General features: G+C 49.8%; 1 protein-coding gene across 1 annotated transcript; it reads left to right on the plus strand.

The window, feature by feature from the left end:
* The first annotated feature begins 147 nt into the window (after nucleotides 1-147).
* On the plus strand, nucleotides 148-3,659 carry LOC123069715 (probable anion transporter 1, chloroplastic). Its single transcript, XM_044492650.1, has 10 exons — nucleotides 148-746; nucleotides 851-958; nucleotides 1,091-1,246; nucleotides 1,686-1,901; nucleotides 1,985-2,194; nucleotides 2,279-2,416; nucleotides 2,547-2,648; nucleotides 2,739-2,804; nucleotides 2,912-2,996; nucleotides 3,080-3,659. The coding sequence occupies exons 1-10, from the start codon at nucleotides 357-359 to the stop codon at nucleotides 3,175-3,177; spliced, it is 1,569 nt and encodes a 522-aa protein (XP_044348585.1). The 5' UTR covers nucleotides 148-356; the 3' UTR covers nucleotides 3,178-3,659.
* Nucleotides 3,660-15,605: the final 11,946 nt, after the last annotated feature.

Genomic DNA, 15,605 nt, shown 5'->3' on the forward strand with positions numbered 1-15,605 from the left:
CGCACGGGCACCTACATAGTCCCTCTAAAAAGTGTCCCTGTGAAGAAATGCAACGCAGATGAGGTGATACATGCATGGCATGCCACGTTAGAGTCCAGATGGCGAGCTGCGGTGCGCAGATAGCCTATAGCCAGACACAATCGTCCCGTCGAGGTGGTCGACCAACGAGAGCCATTCGTCTTCCCCAGGTGCGCACGATGGCCACTTCGACGCTTCCCTCGCACCCATCGTCGACTCCAGCTCGCCAGAGGAGGCCGGGGAGTCAAAAATCTAGCTAGCTAGCATCTGCGCCGAGCCGATCGAGCACGCAAGCGAGAAGCCACGTCCGTGCACAGGGTAAGGCGAGGACAGGCGCCATGCTCCGCCTGCTCCCGCTCTCCCTCTCCGCCCAGTGCCGGAGCGGCGGCCCGCCGTCGCACCGCTGCTTCGTCGACGGCGGCTCGCCGTCCCAGAGAACCGGGCCAGGGCTCCTCGCGAACAACGGAGTTCGCGTTAGAGTCCGGAGGCGAGCGCTCCGTGGGGCAGACGTCCAGCCGGACACCCCGCCATCGCGCAGGGACGGGGATAAGCCGCTGCACGCGGATGCCGAACAGGTGGAGGGCAGCGGCGTGGATCTGCTGGACTCGGTAAGGAAGCTGCTGCTGGAGGACGCCGAGCCGGGGGAGGAGGAGCAGGGGCAGTTCCCCAAGCGCTGGGCCATTGTCTTCCTCTGCTTCTCCGCCTTCCTCCTCTGCAACATGGACCGCGTACGTGCGCACCCCTAGCTGGGCTGCTTCCCCCACCTCCTCACTCCTCACCACCGACATCCATAGCTACTGAACCTCCAGCAATGGTTGCTATTAATTTGCAGGTAAACATGAGCATTGCCATCATGCCCATGTCCGCGGAGTACGGCTGGAACCCGCAAACCGTCGGCCTCATCCAGTCGTCCTTCTTTTGGGGCTACCTCCTAACTCAGGTCTGTGGTTCAGGCCGGGGAGCAACCATTGATTGGTTCATACTGTGCACACATTTTGTATCTAAGATTCATGGAAGATCCGCAATTTACTCCTCCCCTTGAGTGTAGTATCTAACACCATTGTCATTGCAGATAGCAGGAGGGATATGGGCAGACAAAGTTGGGGGGAAGACTGTTCTTGGTTTCGGGGTGATTTGGTGGTCGGTCGCCACAGCTCTTACGCCTGTGGCGGCAAAGCTAGGCTTGCCATTTCTCCTTGTTGTGCGTGCTTTTATGGGAATTGGAGAGGTAAGCATTGATAATCATCCTTACTGTACAAGCTACGTCACTGTAGCACTGTGACTTTGAGTCATAGAATACAGTTCCTAATTTCATGGTGAAGTTGAACATTTGGTGCATTCTGTATCTTCCAGTTTGCCTTTGGTAATTTGCACTACTTAACCATTTGGTGTGGTGTTTGGACTGCTCAAGTGCTTCCCGACGTGATATCATTGCATGCATTTCTCTGATTTAGTTGTCGTCCTGTCTGAATTTGCTGTGATGTTAGTGTGATAAAATAAGGGGTACCAGAGCTTAGGTTCAAATATTGCTTTAAACATAGAGAATAAGCCAACTGAGGGAAGGGCCAAATTATATAATAGGAGAAGAAAGGCAAACAAAGTTGTAGTTGATGTTCTTCATACACCGGTGCATCATGGACATGACAAAATATAAATTCTTGCAACAGGGGGTTGCCATGCCTGCAATGAATAATATACTTTCAAAATGGGTTCCTGTATCAGAGAGGAGCAGATCATTGGCTCTTGTATATAGTGGGATGTACCTAGGGTCAGTGACAGGACTCACATTTTCGCCATTCCTGATACACAAGTTTGGGTGGCCATCAGTCTTCTATTCCTTCGGCTCTCTTGGGACTGTCTGGTTCGTGACATGGGCGGCCAAGGTACTTCGGTGTTGTGAATTACTGTGCAACTTCTCTGATTTTGTTTTCATCATGTCTGAATTTGTTGTCTGTTATCTTGAAAGGCTTATAGTACTCCGCTTGAGGATCCGGGGATTAGTGCTGAAGAAAAGAAGCTTATCATTAGTCAAATCACATCAGGAGAGCCTGTTACAACAATTCCATGGGGAGTAATATTGTCAAAACCGCCGGTTTGGGCACTTATAGCTTGCCACTTTTGCCATAACTGGGGAACTTTTATCTTGCTCACATGGATGCCTACGTACTACAACCAGGTATCATCAACATCGTTGTTACCTAATTGAGCATCATGAACTGCAAACCCCTTTCTTTATAAAGACAAACTTAATATAAAATAGGTTTTGAAATTCAACCTCACGGAGTCCAGCCTTTTCTGCGTCCTTCCCTGGCTAACAATGGCGATTTCTGCAAACGTTGGTGGTTGGATTGCAGACACACTTGTTAGTAGAGGAACATCAGTGACAACGGTTCGCAAGGTAAATTCTGAGTTTATATTCCCCAGTGATGTATTCACTGGGGCTAATATAACCAGGATCCAGTTTTTGAACTTGTACTGAAGAAAGATGTCATCAATATTGTTACTCTATGCACGTCCACCTGTTGCAGATCATGCAATCAATTGGTTTCTTAGGGCCAGCCTTTTTTCTCAGTCAACTGAGCCATATCGATTCACCAGCACTGGCAGTTTTGTGCATGGCTTGTAGCCAGGTGAGGCTCCCTTTTACTTCTTGTCGTTGATAATATTTTCTTCGTATAGAGCAACTCTGTTTTATATTTGAATCTTTTTCCAAATGTCAGGGAAGTGATGCATTTTCTCAGTCTGGTCTATACTCGAATCATCAAGATATCGGTCCTCGATACGCCGTAATCATCTAACTATAGCATAATATTTCGGTGCACTATAATCTTAGATGTTCCGTAAAGTCGTACTGAATATGCTACCAAAAGGTGATGAACTTGCTGTCTTGCAGGGTGTACTACTTGGTCTCTCCAACACAGCTGGGGTTCTAGCTGGTGTATTTGGCACAGCAGCAACCGGATACATCTTGCAGCACGGTCTGCCCTGATCCTAAACTCTTTACGTTACGCAACATATTACACTGTCAATTGCACGTCTCATCCTTCAAACAAAAATGCAGGTTCTTGGGACGATGTCTTCAAATTGTCTGTAACTCTTTATCTTGTTGGAACTGTGATATGGAATTTATTTTCAACCGGCGAGAAAATCATCGATTGATATGTATAGCTCGCTTCTGGTTAACGACTCATCCCACCTGCTAGTAGTAAATACTGCCCTGGGTGGACACAATTCATTCTGCATGCACTGCTCCAACTCCTGGGAAGAAAGAAAGAAGCAAACAACAGACTGCCAGATCTAATATGTACCAGCAAGCAACAGCTGCACATAATTCAGGATCTTAATTTTGAAATGGAGCATGAATTGAGGACAGGGATGCGCAGGGGCCGGTTGTATAGGGATGTGTAGTGTGCAAGTGATTATAGGTATCATGTACATATTCTGTCATACACGCATAGTGTTTTTGACCAGTAAGCCTCTTTTCTTTTTCTTTTTGGAATAGCTGTGACATATCATCGTAGTCTAGTTTTGTTTCCTGATTATTTCAGGATCATAAACATGGATGCACTGAACATTTGATGAGTATTTAACACTCACTTTGATCTATACAACTTTTGTAGCATGTATGTTTAAATGAGGAAGTGCAACTCTGTTTCATCCTGTGAACGCTCAGATGTTCAGGTTCTTTGTGGTGGAACCAGCCCATCATAATTCAAGTCCTAGACTTGGCACTGATGCTCGCATTCAAGCTTCACGACAATGTTTGTTTAGTGGTAGATGTTCTCGTTGACTATGAAACACATGTGGTTGCTTCGTCAAATCTAAAGATACATGTGGTGGCTTCGTCAAATGTAGAGATGTTGTGATCACTCGGTATCACAGAGGTGCTTATAGGCGTAGGGTGTGTGTGTGCGTTCATAAGGGTGACAGAACCGGTGGCTAGGTTTAGGCTCGTCCTCGTCCTCTCACGCATCGCCCCCTCGAGCGACCCGGGGCAACCCTTGCTCGTCGCCTCTCTCCCCTCTCCTCCTGGCACTCCTTCCCCCATCGCCATCACAAGGCACCGTCAGGCAAAGCCTGATCGACGTAGGTGGCGGCGGGGCCTCTTTCCTCTTTGCTCGATCCAAGGGCTGGCTTGGGATGATTCCGTGGGTGGAGAGGCTGGGTTGTCACGATGTCTAGCTGCACGAAGGCGAGTGGGCGGCACGGTGGCGCCCAAGATCTTGCTGGTGGTGTGGCGGCGCCCTAGATCTCGCTGGTGGTGCGGCGGCTGCGAAGACTCCTTCCTCAGGTGGAAGCATTCGGCCGGCCTCTGGCCAGATCCGTCTGGATTTGCCGCCGGTGGGCCGTCGTGCGACGTGGGTTGAGGGCGGCATGGGCCGCGAGCGGCCTGCTCCGCCTTGGTTGTCGGCTGTTGTAGTGGACGGTGTTGCAGGGTGGTGGAGGGTGCATGACCCAAGCGACAGATCTGGTTCCTGCCTTATGGTCGATGCGGGCTGTGGGGCGACTTGAGTTGCGGTCAACGACATCCTCCTTAGCTTTCGGGCGGAGATGTTGTGACACGGTGGCTGTGGTGCTTTCCTGGCGGCGTCAGGTAGGTGGTGACATTCTTCTCCCACGGGCATGTGGTTGCGAGGTATTGCAGATTGATGTCTATGTCGGGTCAGGTCGCTTCTGTAGAGGTAACCGCATGTGGAGCCGTGGGTGCAAGGAAGCGTCATGGAATTAGGGATGCAGGGATGCTGATGTAGGGTGGAACCCTAGGGGACGATTTTTCACAAATTGGAGGGGGTTCCTCGAAGAACACGGAAAACACGGGGAAGAACGTGGAGAAATCACAAGAGGAACACTCAAGAACAAGTCCAATTACACATCCACTAGACTAACACACACATGGATCCACAAGGTACATGAACAATCAAAGGGAAAGATACAAGGTAGAGTTCATCCCAAATCTAAGAGGAGACCGGGTCTTGATGATCTAGATAGATCCTTCCCACAAAGGGGGTCTTGAATCCCTCGGGATCTTCTCACATGCTCACATGGAGGTCTTGGACTCCATGGGAGTGGTCTCTCTCTCTCTCTCTCTCTCTCTCTCACACACACACACACACACACACAAGAGAAGGTAAGGAGCAAAGCTCAACTAAGATGAGCTATCATAATTGCTAACCCTAGAATGAAGGTGGAGGTGGAGTATATATAGGCAAGTCCACGACGGGGTAAGTGAGAGGGGGATACATGGGCCTCGGGCCCTGCCCATGCGCCGAGGTAGGCATCGGATGTCCGGCTGTTTGCGAGACGCCGGATGTCTGGCCATTTGATGGCCTTCGCTGTTGTACTCCTCTGCCGGATTTCTGAGGGAATGCCAGATGTCCGTGTTGGAAATATGCCCGAGAGGCAATAATAAAGTGGTTATTATTATATTTCCTTAATGATGATAAAGGTTTATTAGTCATGCTATAATTGTATTGATCGGAAAATAAATACATGTGTGAATACATAAACAAATACCAAGTCCCTAGTAAGCCTCTACTAGACTAGCTCGTTGATCAAATGATGGTTAAGGTTTCCTGGCCATAGACATGAGTTGTCGTTTGATAAAGGGATCACGTAATTAGGAGAATGATATGATGGACAAGACCCATCTGTTAGCGTAGCATATGATCGCTCAGTTTATTGCTACAGCTTACTTAATGTCAAATACATGTTCCTTCGACCATGAGATCATGCAACTCCCAGACTCCGGAGGAATGCCTTGTGTGTATCAAACGTCACTTCATATCTAGGTGATCATAACGGTGCTCTATAGGTATCTCCAAAGCTGTTTATTTGGCATGGATTGATATTAGGATTTGTCATTCTGTATGATGGAAATGTATCTCTGGGCCCTCTCGGTATATATACAACATCACAAGAATCTTGCAAGCAAAGTGACTAAGGAGTTAGTTACAAGATGATGTATTACGGAACGAGTAAATAAATTTACCAGTAACGAGATTGAACTAGGTGTGGAGATACTAACGATTGAGTCTCGGCCAAGTAACATACCAAAAATCAAAGGGAACTACATATGTTCTCATAAAGGTTCGATCGATAAATATCTTCGTAGAATATGTAGGAACCAACACGGGCATCTAGGTCCCGCTATTGGTTATTGACCGGAAAAGCGTCTCGGTCATGTCTACATCATTCTCAAACTTGTAGGGTCCACAGGCTTAATTAAAAGTTCATTGACGATATAGTACTATATGAGTTATGTATGTTGGTGACTGAATGTTGTTAGGAGTCCTGGATGAGATCACGGGCATGACGAGGAGCTCCGGAATTGTCCAGAGGTAAAGATTGATGTATAGTATGATAGCATTCGGTCTTCGGAAGGGTTCCAGAATACACCGGATAATTATCAGATCACCAGAAGGGGTTCCATAAGGCCACGGGGAGATGTTTGGCCTAAAAGGCCAAAAGGAGGTGAGCACACCAGCCCACAAGGGGGATGGCGCGCCCCACCTCCTGGGCGTAGGCCCTAGGAAGCAAGGAGGAGGGGCTGGCATCCTCCCACCTTTCTCCACACAAGGAAGAAGGAAGGGAAGGCGCCCTAGGGGCCGCAGGCCCCCCTTTTCTTCCCCCCACGCACCAAGCATGGAAGGGGGGGTGACTTGGCAGGAGACCTAGGGCAGCCGCCGGCCCCCTTGTGGTGAGCCATAGGCTGCCTCACCTCCCCCTCCACCTATATATATGAGAGGAGGGAAGGGGATGCCACACACCATGATTCACCAAGCCGTGTGCCGGTGCCCCCTCTCCCTCTAGTTCATCCTCCGCTCTAAATCCACTATGCTTGGTGAAGCCCTGCTGAGGGAGTCCTGGATGAGGGGGTATCCGGACAGCCGGACTATACACTTTGGTCGGAGTGTTGGACCATGAAGATACAAGACTCAAGACTTCGTCCCGTGTCCGGATGGGACTCTCCTTTGCGTGGAAGACAAGCTTGGCGATCCGGATATTAGATTTCCTTCTTTGTAACCGACTCTGTGTAAACCCTAGCCCCCTCCAGTGTCTATATAAACCGGAGGGTTTAGTCCTTAGAGGCACAATCATAATCATCATAGGCTAGCTTCTAGGGTTTAGCCTCTACGATCTCGTGGTAGATCAACTCTTGTAATACTAATATCATCAAGATCAATCAAGCAGGAAGTAGGGTTTTACCTCCATCGAGAGGGCCCGAACCTGGGTAAAACATCGTGTCCCTTGCCTCCTTTTACCATTAGCCTTAGACGCACAGATCGGGACCCCCTACCCGAGATCCGCCGGTTTTGACACCGACATTGGTGCTTTCATTGAGAGTTCCTCTGTGTCATCACTGCAAGGCTCGATGGCTCCTTCAATCATCAACAACAACGCGTTCCAGGGTGAGACTTTTCTCCCCGGACAGATCTTCGTGTTCGGCGGCTTCGCACTGCGGGCCAATTCGCTTGGCCATCTGGAGCAGATCCACAGCTACGCCCCTGGCCATCAGTTCAGGTTTGGAAACTTGAACTACACGATCAATATCCGCGGAGACTTGATCTTCGACGGATTCCGGCCTATGCCAGGAGCGCCGAACAGTCAGGACGAGCATGGCTTAGATCTGCTGTCTGACAATACTCAAGATATCGCACCTGCAGGAGCTCCGGACCTAAATCCGGGGCAGATCGCGTCGTCCGATGATGGGTGGATGGACCCTGCTCCAGAGGCCGCTCACTCATCGGCGGCAGAGTCGAGCACCGGCTTCACCCCCAAGGAAGCCTGTGACACCGGACCCCCGGACTCATGTTCGGCTGTAGGTTCCGGTCCGCGCATCCCCGAGCCCGCCGAATCTGGTTGGGGTCCTGTAATGGAGTTCACCGCTACGGATAGCACTCGCCCTTTGGCGACATGCTGAACTCATTAAAGTCTCTCTCTTTGTCAGGAGACTCTTGGCCAAACTATGTCCGGCTCAAGTGGGAAGCAGGCGACGAGGGAATTCGCTGCCCACCCACCACCCACTTCATTATCACGATCGATGATTTGACCGACGTGCTTGACTTCGACTCTAAAGACATCGACGGTGTGGACGACGATGTAGGAGAAGAACAGGAACCACCGCCCAAGGGGCGCTGGACATCCACCTCATCATATATATATATGGTGGACACTCCGAAAGAAACCAATGGGGATGAGGCAATGGAGGACAACCCCTCAAGGAGGAAAGCAAGGCATGGGCGTCGTCGCTGCTCTAAGCCCCACCACAGCAATACCGGCATAGGAGACGAAGACAACCCGGATGGTGCCGAAGATGAATACAACCCCGATCAGCCTGCCTTCGAGCAGGCCGAATAGGAAGACGGGCAGGTCAGCCCAGACAAACAGGCGACGGACGGATACCCGGAGGAGGACAACTACATGCCCCCCTCCGAAGACGAGATTAGCCTCGACGACGACGAGTTCGGCGTGCCTGAGGACCCCGTAGAGCAGGAGCGCTTCAAGTGCCGGCTTATGACCACTGCAAGGAGCCTGAAAAAGAAGCAGCAGCAGCTCCAAGCTGATCAAGACCTGCTCACAGACAGATGGACTGAAGTCCTGGCAGCCGAGGAATATGGACTCGAGCGCCACACGGCTGACCGGCCACCTCGTGGCCGGGATAAAACGGCGTATCAGCCCGAATACCAGCCCGCACCCCTACGCCAATACACTACAGCCCGGGGCAATAGGAAGGACCTGCAAGATATACTGGAAAACAAGGCAGGACAACCAAGATCGATCTATGGATCGCGGGGGCGCGCCCCAACACGTGATGATGATCGTCACGCCAGATACACTATCGACAAGTCCGGCCGGGACGAACATAGCCAACCAGACTCATTCAAGCTGCGTAGCCACATACCCGGCATAGAGGCGCCGCACACCCCCTCTGCTTCACTGACGAAGTGATGGATCACGAATTCCCAGAAGGGTTTAAACCTGTAAATATCGAATCATACGATGGCACAACGGACCCCGTAGTATGGATCGAAGATTTCCTTCTCCACATTCACATGGCCCGTGGTGACGACCTACACGCCATCAAGTATCTTCCCCTTAAACTCAAAGGACCGGCCCGACACTGGCTAAATAGCCTACCGGCAAATTCCATCGGCAGTTGGGAAAACCTGGAGTCACATTACCCAACAGCCCGGAGAGTCAGCCAGGAAATTCTGGACTCGGTTCCTAACCAAAAAGAACCAAATTGTCGACTGTCCGGATGCCGAAGCCCTGGCGGCCTTTAAGCATAATATCCGCGACGAGTGGCTCGCCCGACACCTCGGCCAGGAAAAACCAAAGTTCATGGAGGCCCTCACGACACTCATGACCCGCTTTTGCACGGGCGAGGACAGCTGGTTGGCCCGCAGTAGCACCACGCTAATAAATTCCGGCACTTCAGATGTCCACGAGAATAACAGCAAGCCACGGCGCAACATACATAAGCGACAGAACAATGGCGACAACACTGAAGACACGACAGTTAATGCCGGATTCAATGGCTCAAAATCTGGTCAGCGGAAAAAGCCATTCAAAAGAAACAATCAGGGACCGTCCAGTCTGGATCGCATACTTGATCGCTCGTGCCATATTCACGGCACCCCGGATAAGCCAGCAAACCACACTAATAGAGACTGTTGGGTGTTCAAACAGGCCGGCAAAATAAATGCCGAGAACAAGGACAAGGGGCTGCACAGCGATGATGACGAGGAGCCCCAGCGCTCGAACATGGGAGGACAAAAGAAATTTCCTCCCCAGGTGAAAACGGTCAATATGATCTACGCCACCCACATTCCCAAACAGGAACAAAAAAGAGCACTAAGGGACGTCTATGCGATGGAGCCGGTCTCCCCAAAGTTCAACCCATGGTCAGCCTGTCCGATCACTTTTGATCGTAGGGATCACCCCACCAGCATCCGTCACGGCGTTCAGCCGCATTGGTCTTAGACCCAATCATCGATGGATTCCACCTCACGCGAGTCCTTATGGACGGCTGCAGTAGCCTGAACCTGCTTTATCAGGACACAGTGCACAAAATGGGCATCGACCCTTCAAGGATTAAGCCCACCAAAACCACCTTCAAAGGTGTAATTCCAGGAGTAGAATCCCGTTGCACGGGCTCCATAACACCGGAAGTGGTCTTCGGATCTCCGGATAACTTCCGAAGAGAGGAGTTAATCTTCGATATCGTCCCTTCCCGTAGTGGTTATCATGCACTGCTTGGACGAACCGCATTCGCTCGATTCAATGCGGTACCACACTATGCATACCTCAAGATCAAGATGCCAGGACCCCGCAGGGTCATAACAGTCAACGGAAACACGGACCGCTCTCTCCGTATAGAAGAGCATACTGTAGCCCTCGCGGCAGAAGTACAAAGCAGCCTTCTCCGGCAAACCACCAATCCGGCGACAACAACCCCGAACACCGTCAAGTGAGTCCGGAGTACCCTGTAACAGGATCACCAGGCACGCCAAGAGCACGACTAGCAGTCCGGCCTCTGCCCTAGCCCCATTCAGGCAGCATTCGTGCCGCGCATACACAATTACGCACTCAAAATACCATTGGCATAGGCGGAGGCACAATAGTGATGCAGTCAACAGTGCGGTTCAGCCGCAACATATTTTAATAACCCCCTTTATCTTTCAGGACCCTGCTTTCGGGCAGCCTCTTCAGAAGAGCCGGATTATCGGACTTTCACAGGAGGGAAAACCAAGGAGGCAAAAGGCTTCGCACACAAAGGGAATACCCAGGTGGAATCTGTTCATGATCGTTATACCTGTTTTATATACCTACATGTGGCCCTCCCTTGGATAGGACATATCAAATGGTCCTATTTACTTCTGCTTAACGCATTCATTGTAAACATACCCTTAGACGTATTATTCATCAATGGGAGATAATATATAGCGTCAGCTTATTATTCCTATCTTCACATTTTTCCTAAAAAATTTTATTTAATATTGCATCCGTACACTTTGGTACGATCAATTTGCCAGGCGCTTCTCACGGCGCCCCTCAATACGGCAAGATAAGTCCGAATACTTTCGACAGTGCGGCACCCCGAACTTATAGCATTATATGCATCAGCTCCGAATCATGTCTTGGGTCAATAGTTGGGTTAGGCCGGCTCCCTTGTTTTGGTACCTTACATTCCGTTCAGCTAAGGTAGCATAGGGAGAACTACTGTGATTGTGTCCCGGTTCTTCCGGACGAGCACCTCAGTAGATAAAGCCGAAAACTGACTATCATGATGCGGCGAGAGCTGGTCGCTGTTCGATAGGTCTTGAAATCCTTAAAGATTTTTTCCGCTTTAGGCGAGGAGTCGGCCTCGTCCGATTTAGGCGTGTATAGCGCCCCAATTCGGCCTTCCGAATTCTAGGGGCTTCGCCACAATTTAAAATTATAGACTTTTATGGCTAAGTGAGAGTTATAAAGCCGCATAGTCCGATTGCCTTGTTCGCTGCGCCAATGTGGGGACCCCGACTCATAAGTCGAGATCACCGAATGCACGTGTACAGTGATCCCAGAGATCAATGCTCACTGAACACACAGAAGCTGAATAACAAGAGTCTTACATCCATACATACCGTTTTACACAAGTAGGACCATTATTGTCAAGTCTTGAGTGTATCATTGCAGTGGAAATCTTCAATAACAACTTGGACCCATGCCATCTGCCTTAACCCTACACGCATTTTGTCACCAAGGTACTCTTCATTATATCCTGTTCTTTCATGCCTGGCCAATAAAATAACCAGTGGCAAGCCAATGAGTACTTTAAATGTACTCGCAAGCAACCCATGTTTTGGTTCAAGATACAACAATGCATGATATAGGTAAATTTTTACAGAAAGCTAGTTTTGGGTGCAATGACATGTTCAACAACTTGTAAGACATGCATCAGGAGAATTCAAGTAACCATGAGGACATGTTACAGATATCAACATAAATAGAGTGGGCATCAACCCAACTCAATCATGTCAAGTCCTTTGACTTGACCCAAGTAGATCTTCCCACTTATCCAAATAAACATGCTGGTTTGTAAACATGTGGACGTAGACCAAGAGCGGTTACCCAACTGTCCTTGACCGTGGACACGGCTATTCGAATAGTTTGACACTCTGCAGAGGTTGCACACTTTACCCACAAGATCCGGGGAACTTCCGTGTCAACCACGACCCGCGATACCTCAAGTACCCGGGGTAAGCACCCGATCACTATCTTTCCCTAGATGACACTAACAAGGAGTCCACTCGTTGTTCCGTATCCTCACGATGTACATCATACGAGACTCACTCGAGATCGTAACATCCGAGAGGGGACGCAATGGTGTATCCGGTGCCCTGTAAAAACAGTCATGGTCGCCCTACCTGGCACGACCCCGTCCCGAGAGAGAGCACAAACTCTCCCCCGTCACTAGTAATGCGGGCTCCAAGCTAGTATCGGCCTAGGTAATCAATAATGCCCTTTCCCATACAAGGGTAGAGTGGTTGCGCATGTAAGGTTGGAATAACGGTCGCAACTTAAACCAATCCGTTTTGAAAACAACACACACTTGCCTCGGTACACCACTTCGTCATCAAGTGGATACCCAACTCACCATCTCCCTCGGGCATAAGTGGCACCCGATGGGGTTTTCGAAATGTCTTTTGAAAATACTTTATCTCCATCACCATGCATATTCCCGTCCCTTTTTGCGTAGCACTACTTTAGCATCCTATCTACTCCCACCGGCATAACCCTCATAGAAAGGTAGGGTCATGCATCATGCAAGTGTCAACGAGAAAAGCAACAGAGGCAAACCACCTCAAGTGGTCACCATTTTATCATGACTTCGATGCAAGCAATAAAAGTGCCATATGACATGCATAAAAAGGTTTTCTTAGACATGGTCAAAGGGCTGCTTTCCTGTTTTAACAAAGTCTTCGAGGTCTTCAAATATCTCTGGTCCAACTCCGAGCATTTCGTCTACTTCGTCAACTATCGTCGAAAACAACCATAATAAGCAACACGACCAGGCAAAAATAAAAGTGCTCTAAAAAAATGTGAGTTGGACTTTTCTAGGATGCCTCTGGTCATATGAGGAATGACCAAGGTGATTTCATTGGAAGTGGATCAATGGATATTTCTAAACATTTCGATATGATGGAACACGGGATTTAATGGATCTGCAAGTTGTCTACAGAATGCCTTTTTATAAAATTGAGTAAAATTACCCATTAAACCAGGCATGATTTTAGAAACATTTAGAAATTGGTTTCACTGGATTTGGAGTTGAAATGAATATAATATGGATTTTTGAAGTGGACTTATGTGGATAAATGACCTTTTTTTAAGTGTCCAGTGAAAACCAAGAACAACAAAAATGTCCACTGTGGCCCATTAATTAGGAATTGATTTATGGAGTCAGTAGAAATTTGATTCATCAAATTTGGACACTATTTGAATTATCCAGAGAGTTTTGAAGCTATCTGGAAAAGAAAAAGGAAAGGAAAAAGGGCTTTACCCTTATCCAGCGCACTGGGCGCAGTTTAGCAGTGGGCCATCCCAGTGGCTCATTCGCGCGGGTGAGGAGGGGTGACGTCGGAGGCGCATTTCTCCCGGTCCGTCTCCACTTAAATGGCGGGCCCAGCCGCTGGGTCGCTGACGCGCGAGGCCCAGCGCTCAGGCCATCGCCTACCTCCCGCTCGAACAGAGCAGAGGCAGGGGAGGGGAGGACGAGTGGGCGCCGGCGCTCCCCCGGGTAGCACGGGCCACCTCCGGCGGCGGCCGGCACACCGGTGGACTCAGCGCGACGAGGCGCACCTGTCCATGTGCTGCACGCACGCGCCGATGCTCGGAGTTGAGCAGGGCTTTGGGTCCAGCGGATGACGGCGGCGGGCTTGCTGGTGGCGCCCGCTTTGGCTGCGGAGGAGGGGTCCTATGGTGTTGGGGAGGTTCGTGGAGGCTTGGGGGTGCCACGGACCGGTTCAGAGGAGGAAGGGAGGTCGGGGCGGCTCGAATTTGAGCGGGGGTTCGAGGCGGCAATGGCGGCAGAGGAGGAGGGAGAAGGCACGGGAGGAGGAGTGGGTTGGTCCAGGGGTGCACGGGAGGGAGAGAGAGCAGTTGGAGACAAGAGAAGGCTCGAGGGTGGCCTTATACGGGCGCGGCCGGGAGGTGTCGTAGGTGGGGCGCACGGCCACGGCCCGTGGCGTTGCCAGAGGCCAAAAGGGCGTTCTGGTGCGTGCCTGGGGTGCTCGTGGTCGTGGTCCAGGTCGAGAGGAGAGGAGAGAGGGAGCAGGGCGAGCTCCAGGAGGGCCCCTAGCTCGTGCGCCCACTGGCCGAGCTGGGAGGCGTCGGGCGAGCTCAGCAGGGTGAGAAGGAGAGAGGGGAAGGAAAGGGCCGACTAGCTAGCATGCCGTGGACGTCGAGGCGACCTCGGGAGACACGGACCCGACGCCCAAGGTCGTCGAGTGCCTCGGAATGGGCAAGCTACAGTGCGGGAGTGCACTGTAGCGTGCTCCAGAGCGCGTCAATGGCATGCCATGGCATTTTAATAGTGCCATGGGCATGTCTTATACTGTCTGGGGGTTTGGGGGGACAGTAAACAAGGTAGGAGTGGCATTGGATGCCCTAGAGAGCTACTAGATGAGAGGGGAGGTGGGGAGAGAGGTGAACAGTGGCTGTCCAGAGGGGGGGAAATGGGGTTTTACCCCATCAATCATGGAGCTTTGGAAGAGGGGGAGCTACTGGAGGTTGCTGGTGATCAGGTTCAGCTGTGGTAAAAACTTGGGCTGATGGAGATTAGTGGAAGAGGTCAAATTGATGATTTTGGAAAAATGGCAAAAGGTGTTTGTTGTTGGTTTGGGCAAGAAAATTAATTCCACTTGCCATGAGAATCAACAGGATGGAATGGCACTTAGAAATAGTGTGGTCTACCAAATTTAAGCTCATTTGGGCAAAGTTGACAGTGCAACTTTTGTAAACCCTAGAAATCAACAGAAATGGGTTTTCCAAGATCTAGTCATGCAAAACCATTCTCCTTGATGCACCACTTGGTGTAGTGTCATCATTTGGGGATTTGAGCATGTTCACAAAAATTCAGATCAAAAGGACACACTTGGCTATGTAGAGTTGTTCAAATTTGGTTCTGGACAGGAAGGGTTTTGGGGCACTTTGATCAATATAACATTTTCTCCAACTTGTGCCATTTGGTCTACATGAATGATTAGACCATTTGAGAATTTTCACAAGGTTTGAGAACATTTGGACATGTTTGGCAATGTAAAGTTGCTCAAACTTCAAAATGGACAGAAATGGTCTTGAGGGGATTTCATGGGGTTATACTATTCTCCATGACATGATAATTGTAAAGACCATCAAACATGTCATATGTGACATGCTAGAATTTTCTTGGAATTTTTGGAGAATATTTCCTTTGTAAATATTTCAAAATCTTGAAATATCTAGAAAGGGTTTTTGAGGGATTTAACCAATATTTTGAACATGACCACGTGTTGAAACTCTTATATATGGAGAATATATGTCCACTGAGTTTCCCTAGGTTT

The sequence above is a fragment of the Triticum aestivum genome, chromosome 3B (assembly GCF_018294505.1).
Source record: "Triticum aestivum cultivar Chinese Spring chromosome 3B, IWGSC CS RefSeq v2.1, whole genome shotgun sequence".
Lineage (NCBI taxonomy): Eukaryota > Viridiplantae > Streptophyta > Magnoliopsida > Poales > Poaceae > Triticum > Triticum aestivum.

What these genes read in the sequence shown, in the direction of transcription:
- LOC123069715 (XM_044492650.1), top strand. Translation starts at nt 357, where the DNA reads ATGCTCCGCCTGCTCCCGCTCTCCCTCTCCGCCCAGTGCCGGAGCGGC. An exon ending in TCCTCTGCAACATGGACCGC is followed by an intron (nt 747 to 850) that starts GTACGTGCGCAC and finishes ATTAATTTGCAG; the next exon opens with GTAAACATGAGCATTGCCAT. An exon ending in TGCCTACGTACTACAACCAG is followed by an intron (nt 2,195 to 2,278) that starts GTATCATCAACA and finishes AATATAAAATAG; the next exon opens with GTTTTGAAATTCAACCTCAC.